Source organism: Paralichthys olivaceus, chromosome 12, assembly GCF_024713975.1.
Source record: "Paralichthys olivaceus isolate ysfri-2021 chromosome 12, ASM2471397v2, whole genome shotgun sequence".
Lineage (NCBI taxonomy): Eukaryota > Metazoa > Chordata > Actinopteri > Pleuronectiformes > Paralichthyidae > Paralichthys > Paralichthys olivaceus.
In genome coordinates, this window is record NC_091104.1 from 17,559,256 (window position 1) to 17,570,386 (window position 11,131).

Consider the following 11,131-nt stretch of genomic DNA (forward strand, 5'->3'; position numbering starts at 1 on the left):
AAGCTGTACCAAAGCGAGATGACGATGACAAGACCCCGGCGCCACCACTGCTCCAGGAGAATGTGTTCATCGAGGCCAGCAGACCCAAGTACCTGGAGGATCTTCACACTGAGGCCCTGGAGGGGTTGAAAATGATGCAGCACGAGGGTACAAAAACACCATCATTATAGTCTTTACCTCTCAGCACTAAATCAGAGCTGTCCCATGCCAACATGTTGATAATGATCTGCATATTGATCAAGAGCAAGCAACCTCATCATACAGGAAACAAAGTATGTTAAGAATTTGAAATGTCATTGTAAATCTGAGTTTAATGGGCCTCTCCTTGCAGAAACCAATTACGGAGTGGAGTACCAGGATAATGAAAGCACAATTGTAAGTTACACCAAATATTTGCTGTTTTCTAGCTTTTATAATGAAAATGTACTAAAAATGAATGTGAAAATGATTTTTCTCTCGTTTTGCAAGTCGACAATGACGGTCCAAACAGACGGGGAGGGTGGAGGGTTTATGACAGACAGCACCATTGCAGACACATCCTCCATTGTCTCAGTACAATCATCTGTGTCCACAAGATCATCCCGCTCTGGACTCACCAGACAAGGTAACTTCAGCGCCAGAACTCCTTTTGGTTACTATAAAATATATAGTGATGCGCACACAAACAATTAACAGCTGACATGTACAGATTGGATTGAGTTTAAATCTTATTTGTGTTAAGGATCAAAGAATCAACTTTTCTCTCTTTTCTCTCATGCATCTGTCGTACCAGGATCAACATTCAGACCATTGAAGTCAGAAAAGACGAGAAGGAGACGACACAGGAAGACTGTTGTGGGTATCCCACAGCATGTCCAGAGAGAGATGGGTATGTAGCTCCCTTTTCAAATGTATCATTACTATTTTGCCTTGACTAACTCTGTCAATTGCATGTGCTATGTTCACACATTTCATGTTGTTAATGTTACTGTCTTATACTTAGAAAATGAAAGAATTAATTTTGCATGGCCATAGACCATATTCACACATGGCCATTTTTATTTTTTTATAATAAAATATCAATGCACCTCTGGGGGCAAAACTATTTACACTTGGAAGTAAGCTTGTAATCTAATGCTAAATGCTCAGTCCAATGCTAAGGTGCTTAAAACAAACAGTGAGTAGAATGTGAGCTTATCACCCTGAGCTGGACTCGCCATGTGACTATTGTCTCTTCCCATAATTGTAATATGAACTTGTGCTAATTAGTCCTGCTTTCTTCTGTTAGGGTTGGACAGAGTGGGCTGGACACTGGCTCAAAAGTTAGATGAAGAACCGCTTTATAATGGTGAGACTGATGACAGCCCCACCACTGATGGCCCACAGCAAACCTCAGAGTCACAAAAAAACAGGGCCGGCCTTCAAGACAAAAAGATCATTCATCCCCTAAACAAGGACCAAATCAAGCAACTCAATGCCACCCATGCTGGACATAGGGATGACCTGGCCCTGTTGCACCGCCTGGGTCCTAACTTGTCAGATGGACAGAGGCCGCGGTCACTGGCTGTTCCATGGATGACCACTGCCAACAGCCTCCAGCCGGAGCCACCTAGCCCTGTCATGTCCATGTCACCCCAGGCTGCTTACATGTCCAAAATCATTCCCAATGCTGTGTTACCACCGTCCATTGAGGTGGTAGAAATCAGCCGTGGACGGAGTCGCAATAGCCTCCGCACTGTCAGCAAGAGCAGCCTGCTGCTCTCAAGCCCAGCCCCCTCCCGTGCTTCCTCTAGAGCGTCTTCATCCAGAACCACTTCCTCCAGAAGCTCAACCATCACCTCTGCCTCCCGCCAAAACCCCCTCAATCTGTCCGACAGCTCTTGTTGGAGTAACTCTGACTCCTCAGAGACCTTAGTGTCTGACTCCTCAACCATCTCCAGCAGCAGCACCCCCCGGCAGAAGTCGCAGGACGGCGATGCTTCTGCTAAAGAGGGCAAAATCATCAAGACTTTCAAATACAACTATAATGGTGTGCTCACTGGTAAAGCAGAAGCAGCCAAGAAAGAGGGACCATTTGTGCGTAGCTTGTCTGTCATGAAGTCCAAGAAGGCTCCTACTCCTCCAAGCCGCTCCTATTCCCTCCACAGTAAGATGAAGCGGCGATCACGTGATCTGGCTGAGGTTAGGGTCATTCCAGGTGAATCTTCCCTCCACAGAATCTCCACTACAGTTGAGGAAAATGAAAAAAACAACTCAGGACCTTCACCAATGTCCCCCAGAATCATAGACAGCCCTGGCTACAATGCTGACACTAGTTCTCTGGATGACTCCACAGGGTCATTCAGTCCCATTAGATCCCAGGCACTAAAGGCAGAGGAAGCTGTTAAGGTTGATTCTTCACAAGAGAAGCAGGATCCACCAAAGGAGAATAAACCTAGCAAAATAATCTCACCGTCTAGTGGCTACTCCAGCCAAGATGCAATATCCCCACAGCTTCCTAAACAGCCTCACAGCTCATCTCCAAAGCACAAGAGAGGCATCTTGGCAAAGCTTCAAAAGTTGTTTCCTGGGTCCACATCTGCTGGATCAGCTCCATCCCCTCTCACACAGTCAGAGAATCCTGAAAACACTAAACACAATAAAATGGACTCAGTTGACACAGTCGGCGTCAGTGCCTCTGTTAGGACGTTGAGAGAACTCTTTAACATCCCTCCGCCACCTAAAGTCCACGCACCCCCACCCCCTCCACCAGAGGTATGGGCTCACAGCAAGCGAAGCTTTGAGTTACTGCTGGGACCCCCGGCACCTGACAACATTTATGCCATCATAAAGAAGAATCCAAAAGACAGGAGACAACAGAGGCAGCCCCCCTCTGCATCTACAGATGGGTCTGTGAAGAGCTTGGAGGTAGAAAGAAAACACATGAATCCAGCTGTAACAGTGGAGTCCATTAATGGATCGATTGAGAGAAGGAAAGTCCAAGAAAGTTTGATTTTGAATGCAGAGATTCATAAAGAGATGAATGAAAGACTGGCTCAGAATGTTGATTTGAAAGGAAACGTCAAGGTGACTGAAAAAGCAAAAGTAAGTGACATTATAAATGTGATGTTAGTGAAGGCTGTAGAGAAACGTGAAGAAAGAATGAAATCAGAAGCAAATGACAAATCCACAGAAACAACAGAGGTAAAGACCAACATGGATACCTTACCTGCCATTTCATTAGCACGCATTTCTCCATTCCCCTCACCTGCAGTGTTACACCATTCACCTCAACCCCACACTAAACAGAGCACAGAAGTTACCTCTGTCACATCAGTACGAGCTGTTGTATCCCCAGAGTCGTCCTGGCCCCCTCCACCTCCACCAATAACACAAGTGGGAGTTTCAGGGCCCGATGAGCTAGATTTCCCCCTGCCTCCCCCATTGTTTGGTGATGCAGGGTTTGTCATACCTGTTCAGGTGCCACCAGAGAGGTCCACTCCTGATGGGGACTCTTCTGCAACTACATCTGTTGTAACATTGGTGATGACAGAGGCAGAAACACAGAAGTCCAGTTCATCCGAAGGGATTGCCCCTCCACCACTGAATATCCCTCCTCCACCACCCTACACAGCTCCCCCTCCGCCAATTAAATCAGTCTCTCCTACTACAATCAAAAAGGCCTGTCTGCCACCAAGAGAGATCTTTCTCCCACCACCTAAAGAATTCTCTCCTCTACCACAAATTAAAGAAGTCTCTCCTCCACCACCTAAGGAAGTCTCTCCCCCACCACCACCCAAGGAAGTCTCTCCTCCACCACCTAAGGAAGTATCTCCGCCACCTCCCAAGGAAGTCTCTCCGCCACCAACCAAGGAAGTCTCTCCGCCACCACCTAAAGAAGTCTCTCTGCCACCACCTAAAGAATCCTCTTCGCCACCACCTAAGGAATCCTCTCCGCCACCCTCTAAGGAAGTCTCTCCTCCAGCCCCTAAGGAAGTCTCCCCCCCACCACCCAAGGATGTCTCTCCACCACCACCTAAGGAAGTCTCTCCTTCAGCACCTGAAGAGGTTTCTCCACCCAAACAGTCACCTCCTCTTCTAGTTAAACATGTCCCCCCTCCACTGGTTATCAAGGTTCCCCCTTCGACAGAGATACTCACTCCATCTACTGAAAAGGTTGTTCTTTTGTCTTCGCAAGAAAGTGTCTCTCAATCATCTGTAGAAGAAACACTTGTTTGCAAGCTCAACCCACCACAAAGTATTCCACCTCCACCACCCCTACAATTAAAGCCCCATTTGTCAGATATTGATCTCCCACAAGAAGACATCCTACCTGAAATTAAAACTAATCAAGCTTCATTGAGCAGTACTCTCGCTCCCCCAGAGAGTATCCCACCGCTGCCTCCCATAGAGCAACCTCAGGCTTTAGCTGGTCCAACAACCCATGAGGTCCCACCATCTGAAGTCTCAATCCCACAAAGTCTTGAAACCTCTCCTTCACCAGAAAAGCCCCAAGAACAAGCTCCTTCTCCATCTGTAAACATTCCTTTACCTCCACCTTTACCTGTTCAGGGTCTTACCACCATTAAGCTTCAGTCTAGTACTGTAAGCACAGAAACCCCAAGCCAAGAGCTGACCCCTTCCAATGTTGTACAGGAGGAATCCACTCTCCTTGTAACCCCCTCCCTCCTACAGATGGTCAAACTGCGGTCGGTCAACAGCAGTCCCGAGCCCCCTAAAGCTCAAGAGGATCCAAAGGCTGAGGTCACAATGAGAAAACAGCAGCCCAGTGATCAAGTTCCAACCTCATCTGTCAATGGAGAAGCTCCTCAAAAACCCATCAGAAGGTCTCTCATAGTGACCTCTCCTACATCCACTTCTCCGCCTGTCAATGTCACTTCAGAACCAGCTTTACCCAAGCTTCAGCCTCTTGTGGCTCCACCTGCATCTTCATCCCCAGTACCCTCCCCTACGAAAAAGTCTCCTCCTGCCACGACTGCCTCTCCTTCCATGAAACTACAGGAGGCCATCCGGCTGAGGACAGCAGCCAGATCAAAAGAGAGCCCTGCATCTCGCCTCAGCCTGCAACCACCTACATCACCAATAGACCTGCAAAGGTCCCCTAAGTCCCCCACAAGCACAGCAAGTTTTATCTTCTCCAAGAGCAATAAGAAGGTGGTGATTGAGACCAAACCAGTGCCAGAGGCCAAGGCAAAAGTTCAGAATAAGCTGGAGGTTTCCTCTGTAACAAAGGTGGTGAGTGAACCAGAGTCTTTGAAGACGACGAGCAAGGTGCCACCACCTGTTGCAAAGAAACCCAAATCGAAGACCAAAGAGAATGAGACCAGTGAAGGGATGGAGCAAACTGCGGGACAGGAAGCACAGCGAGAGAGTATCCATGGTAAGAGTTAGTATCCATAATGATATCAGACTGTGATGACATGATGACTTTTTTGGTTTGAAATAAGAGTTAGGTTTGGGTTAAAACACAGCACTCTTAGGGTCACAGGCACAGTGGGACAGTGCGTGTTAAAAACACCTGAGATGTTCCTAATTGAAATGATAATTAGTTAATATCCTAATATAAACGAATTAAAGCTGATGAAATAAATAAAAGGTTAAGGAGGGACCTCCAATACAGGAAGGGCAAAGGATAAAGTTCGGGTTAGGGTGACCGTCTTCATGCTAGCAATTTTGTGAAGTTGTATTTAAGCTCATCGGTTCTACGAGTTGAATGCTAATGTCAACATGCTGTAATGCTAATACTGACAATGATACTCTGAACTAGAGTTCATTGACCTCATATTAGCCAAGCCTAGCTCACCGAGTTAGCAAAATGGCTCCAAAACCAACCACAAAATCTTTAATAAAATCCATAAAACTAATTAGAAAAGAGCTATGAACCATCGTACCTGGTTCCAATTAACTGCTTCAGACTCTTAACAGTAAAAGTGGCTAATTAAGGCTCTTCATATAATATAGTAGGGTTTACCATCGTGATTTTCCTGGTTTTCCTTTTCTTTCTGTTCTCCTGACATGGTGTGAATACAGGTTTAGCAAGTGCAACATTTTCTGTGTAATATTTACTTGTTAGCATGCAAACCCTTGCTAAGTAGAACTAAACATGAAATACAGCAGAGAAATATCAGGATTGACAGCTGTCATACCTGATGTTTCTCTTGACAGCTGACTAACAATTGTTCGAGGGCATGTAGCGTCGAGACCTCACTATTGAGGCTCCATCCCCCAATATGGCTCCAAATGTGCAAGATGGCAGCATTCTTATCCTGGATATTTTGGCTTAGTTTGTGGATAGTGAGAGGAAGTGGAGATATGTCAGAAATCTTAACATGCAATCTGTCATTTGGTTAAGAAACTAAAGTATTGGACAAATTTAAGAAATGGAAACGTAGCATCAATAGGATGGAGTTAGTCATGAATTAATGAGTTAATGATCAGTATTTCATGGCACTTCGTCCAGTAGGTAAGTTGTTGAGTCACCTTGTGTCAGAGAGGAGGACCAACCGAATGATATTCAGCCTTAGAGCCATGCTGCTAGCTTGGCTAAAATTTGAATTAGTTGTTATACTGCACATCACCTCTTCACTCAATCAACCTACTTCTGCCTTTATTCTCCAACCTCAGATGGTGCAGAGAAGACAAATGGGACAGCAGGCGCAGCTGAAGCAGGAGAAACACCATCGACATGATTGTAAAGACTGAAGGAGACCGGGAAGTACTTACTTATAATAACACCCAATTCACTGCAAGTTGATCTTTGTGAGTGAGAGACATGAGACTGGATGTGGACAGATGCTTATTTCAAAAACTGGATTTCGAAACATGCTGGATTTTATAGAAAATCATTTGAATGTCTTGTTAATGGTGTGGGTCTTAAAGTACACAGTTTGCATTTTACTAAGAATCATTTATTTTCTTTTGTTATAGGGGGCATTCTGAGTTTTACTGTTGCAAGAAATGGGAATATACTGCCCTCTAGTGCCAAACAATGATTGTACTACTTATGTCCTGCTGAATCAGAGCTTGTGGTTAGTACTTGCAACGATGGGACTTTTGGGCACTCATCTGTAAATATAGCAACGTGTTGTACATGTAAATTATCCAGTACTGGTGGATCAGTGCTATACAGTTCTTTTCTGTATTTCCCTCCAAAGACTTCCCACACCAATTATATTTGTTAAAAAGAAAAATATTAATTATCTTAAGTTATTTTTCCTGTAATGTTCAGTTCACGTTCAGATGAGGGTCTCTACAGAACGTCTTCTTTGCAATGTTGTGTTCAACCCTTATATCATCATATAAATCAGTTTGTTTGTGTTGATCTTAATCCTATACAAATTAGTTTTCTCAAAATAAATCCCACTTAATTTTTTTATGATTCAAAGCTATCGATGCGCATGACCACTGCTATCACAAAAAGAAAGAGCCGGACATGGCAAGTTATACTGGAATCGCTTTGTATTTGGAGCATGTTTTCTGCTGCTTTTAGTTACTGATAATGGAGGCTTTGCCTTTCTTACAGTTATTATTGCTCTAACAGTGGGATATTTCTGTGTTGGACTATAATATATTTCAAAGTGTTTTCAGACATCGTAATGTCAAAAATGATCATTTATTATGAAAAGAATAAAGATTTATGGACAAATTAAATTATTGCAGTGACTGATGTGAGCTTTATTTGTCTCCACGCTGGTGACAACGACTGGCCGTAGGCAATATGTTTTTGGGTTGTCCGTCTGTCCAATACCTTAACACTTTTTTTTCAGATTTAGTACAAAAGTTCACTTGGACTTAAAGTGGACCAAAATCAAATCAGTTTGTCCTATCTTGTTTTAGTCTAACATTTCATGCTTTTGAAACTCACATTTTAAGAAAAATTGTATCGGCTCATGCGCCCAAGTTAGGACGAAAACATTCATTTGCATTTTCATATTTGTTTTTATTGAAATGAAATGTATGAAGAACTAGAACAGTCTTTAAGTGGAGAATCTATTGAACTAATACTACCTCCATGTGAAATACCATGTCATATCATCTACATCTGCCAGATCATCATCGTTCTTCCTCTCTTCATCATAGGCCCTATCATGCTCTTCACCTCTACCAGTGTACGTCCTCTTTTCCTCCTCACCATCAGACACCGGCGGCTGCACCTCTCTCTGCAGGCCGACTCTTAGCTGCTCCAACTGCGCCCAGTGACGGAGCACTTCACCCTCCCTCTGATTCGAATGGATTATCTGCTGAGCATCAGAGGTCTCATCTTCTCTTCCCTCAGATATTTCTTGCTCTTCTTCACCCTCGAAAACATTCTCCGTGTCATACGCTGAGCCGTCCACTTCAGGCTCATTTACATTCTTCACTTCAGCCTCGCTCCTCTCCTCCACTAAAACACCATGCCTGAAAACTGATTTCTCTGACTTGGGTTCTGTCGTAAGGCCGAAGATTATCCTGCTTTCCACTTCACCGAGCTCCTCTTCTGTGTACTCTTCTTCATCATCATAATCATCATATTCTACTACATCTGCACTTTCCCACACAAACTCAGGACTGCGCTGCTCATCAATTTGTCGACTGACTGTGGTCTTGTCCTCTCTGCTCACGCTGAACAGGGAAGGACTGAGTGGTAGAAAACCCTCCTCTGTTGCGTACGGCTGATCGGAGACGAGCAGCGACTCACTGCTGGCAGAACCTTGGGGGAAAAAAATTCATTTTTAATGTTTGAGTTGAGTACTCAGACTTATAGCAACTAAAATATCTTCAATAAAACCAAGTAGGAAAAGGTTAATGAATATCCTGTAATTTATGTGGAGGAGACTATCACAGACCTTCTGTCATGGCCTTCCAGGGTTCAGAGGTCAGGCACTGTGAATCACAGCATTCACATAAAGAGTCATCACCAGTGAGGGCCTTCCACCTTTTATCGCAGAGGCACAAAATATGCTTAGTTCACATGGAAACACTGAAACGTTAGTACTATAATAGGAGAATAGACTCACCTGTTTCCTCTGTAGGTGCAAGCTTTGTGTGTAGGACTGGGATCCTCTGATGTGACTGATAATTCACAGTGAATGCTGACCTAAAGCAGAGACGGGGTTATACCACAATTGCAAGAGTGTGAATGCGGAGAATCCGTTGCTTCTACACTCTCACCTCAGTGTCAGGGTCAGGGGTAAAGTGGAAGGCCTTCAGAGAGAACTGCAGGGTCTTGTCTGTGCGATAGATGAACCGAGAGGCCCCCGGGTCTCTCTTGCTGTCCAGCATACAACTATGGATGACAGCATCATCACACGGATCCCAGTTAATCACAAATCAGGATGGGAGCAAAGCCAAGACATTCCCCCAAAAATCATACATACCCAAAATTGTTGATGATGGTGTATTTGAGAAATGATTTGGAGCCACTGGATGGTGTTGCATAGCAGCTACTGATGTACAGTTTTCCTCCAAAGGGGAGATGCAGGGCAGAGACCTGGACATTTACTGTCTGGCCAAGCTGGTATACGTGGGGCCTGGCTGGTGTGCTCCAGGAATCTCAGAATGAAATAAAAAGTTATTACATCACATGACAGGGACGCTGACAATCATTCAGAGTTGGAGGTGCTGAGCAAATGTCTATATAATGCCATCATATTAACTGCAGAGCAGATGTGCAGAGTGTGTGATTCCACAATTCATTTGAATGACTAACATTTCTGGTTTTAGAACATGTTACAAACAGGGGGCAACACCAACTTACTGAATGCATGTCAAAGCACCATAGTACCATGTTAAGCTATGGACAGTTCACACAGAATGCACATTTGCTCAATGGAAAATACACAGAATGTTTAAAAAATGTATCAAATGCTATAAAAATGCTAATTTCTTGCTCTTTAGCAAGTTAAATGAAATACAAGTTTAAAAGTCAACTTTTAAAACCTGAAATATGTATGACCTAATCATTTCAGATAAGGGTAGAAGATGACTTTAGGTTAAATCAAATAAGGACAAATGTCTCCTGTATAACTTCACAATAGAAAGTTTAAAAGTCAACTTTTTATCCTTGCAGGAACATCCCTTGTCTGTAGAGGGTGCTGTAGCCCCCAGGGCCTCTACTCCCAACGCCCTTTTCACATGAAGCAACTCGATTGAGACTCATCGAAGTTTGAACATAGATCCAGTCACAAGTTATAAAGCATACCATCCATCAACTCGATCTTGAAGTCACTGGGTCGCCCTTGCAGCCTTTTACGCATCACGGCAGTTTGCCAGGTGGGTTTCACAGCGAGTTGGTACACGTGATGGTTCCTGAACAGGTGTGGGAGGATGTTAGCGATGGCCCCACAAACACAAGATGTTAAAATCAACGAGCCTACAGGTCCAACCTCTGATAACGGCATTCAATGTCGACATCGATGCTTTGCGCTCTGCTTGGGAACCGTTTTGGCGATGGCGCGTAATGGAGCACGAATTTGTAGACCAGGTAACCCCGAGGAGCCTGTCATGAGGGACCACAGCTGTGACTCCTAGACTCAAGATACAGAGGTTGAGATAGTGTGGAAACAAGTGGCACATCTTACCTCGCGCACTGAATCACACGCTGTCAGCGGATACGTGAAGAGGAGGTCACCGTACGGTGTGAGAACCCCGTTGCTTCTGCACGTGCCTCCTAATCTCAGCTCGTCTGCCTCTGCGCCCAGACCGTAGAAAGCTGGTTTGACTCGCACGACCAAGTCAGACGTGGAGCAGGTCACAGAGACGTCCGGGACAGCGGCAAAGTCCGATTGGATCTTTGCAGGGCGCATGGATCGAGGTTTCAGAGGAGGGAGACGCGTTGGTGGACTGAGTTTAGTCAATGGAGGAGCGCTGGCAGGTAACTTCAGGGAGAATTCTGTTGACACTTGAACTGGTTTGGATTTTAGATTACCCAGGTTTGAAAACCCCCTTTTCCTTCTTGTAAATGCAGATTCGTATGTGTCTGCTGCACAGCAGATGAGGCCAAGTGACAAAACACTCCACAAAATATAGACATGCCACTTTGTTTTCATCGCAGCAGATTGCTCTGTTTGCACCTCTCCCTTCAACCTGCGCGTAAAAGCAAAGCTCAGTCGCGGCTGCAGGTAATTAGTGGAGGGTAAATTGACACCCTGGTGCCAAACAGACCAAGTTTGTT

At 44.7% G+C, this 11,131-nt stretch overlaps 2 protein-coding genes across 6 annotated transcripts in view; one reads left to right on the plus strand and one right to left on the minus strand.

Annotated features, from left to right (window-relative positions):
• Window positions 1-7,629, plus strand: part of LOC109627888 (NHS-like protein 3) — a 31,707-nt gene extending 24,078 nt beyond the window's left edge. For 4 of the 5 annotated variants that reach the window (XM_069536331.1, XM_069536332.1, XM_069536333.1 and 1 more), the window contains 6 exons: window positions 4-147; window positions 332-375; window positions 469-604; window positions 773-868; window positions 1,268-5,365; window positions 6,604-6,801. In XM_069536331.1, the coding sequence (XP_069392432.1) occupies window positions 4-147; window positions 332-375; window positions 469-604; window positions 773-868; window positions 1,268-5,365; window positions 6,604-6,668 (4,583 nt within the window). In that variant the 3' untranslated portion in view covers window positions 6,669-6,801. Of the gene's footprint in view, window positions 1-3; window positions 148-331; window positions 376-468; window positions 605-772; window positions 869-1,267; window positions 5,366-6,603 lie in introns of all 5 variants that reach the window. The other variant, XM_069536334.1, reaches the window with a different exon arrangement.
• Window positions 7,630-7,897: 268 nt separating this feature from the next.
• Window positions 7,898-11,110, minus strand: LOC109628071 (zona pellucida sperm-binding protein 3). The gene is made up of 8 exons (XM_020084960.2): window positions 10,539-11,110; window positions 10,344-10,456; window positions 10,160-10,266; window positions 9,336-9,510; window positions 9,130-9,244; window positions 8,976-9,055; window positions 8,805-8,893; window positions 7,898-8,668 (listed from the first exon to the last, which is right to left on the minus strand). Exons 1-8 carry the CDS (start codon window positions 11,004-11,006, stop codon window positions 7,983-7,985), a joined length of 1,833 nt encoding a protein of 610 aa, XP_019940519.2. The 5' UTR covers window positions 11,007-11,110; the 3' UTR covers window positions 7,898-7,982.
• Window positions 11,111-11,131: the final 21 nt, after the last annotated feature.

Coding starts and splice junctions, on each gene's coding strand:
- LOC109628071 (XM_020084960.2), bottom strand. CDS start 11,006: ATGAAAACAAAGTGGCATGTCTATATTTTGTGGAGTGTTTTGTCACTT. Junction 9,511..10,159: donor CAAGATCGAGTTGATGGATG/GTATGCTTTATA, acceptor TTTCATTCTGAG/ATTCCTGGAGCACACCAGCC. Junction 9,056..9,129: donor CCCCTGACCCTGACACTGAG/GTGAGAGTGTAG, acceptor TCTCTGCTTTAG/GTCAGCATTCACTGTGAATT.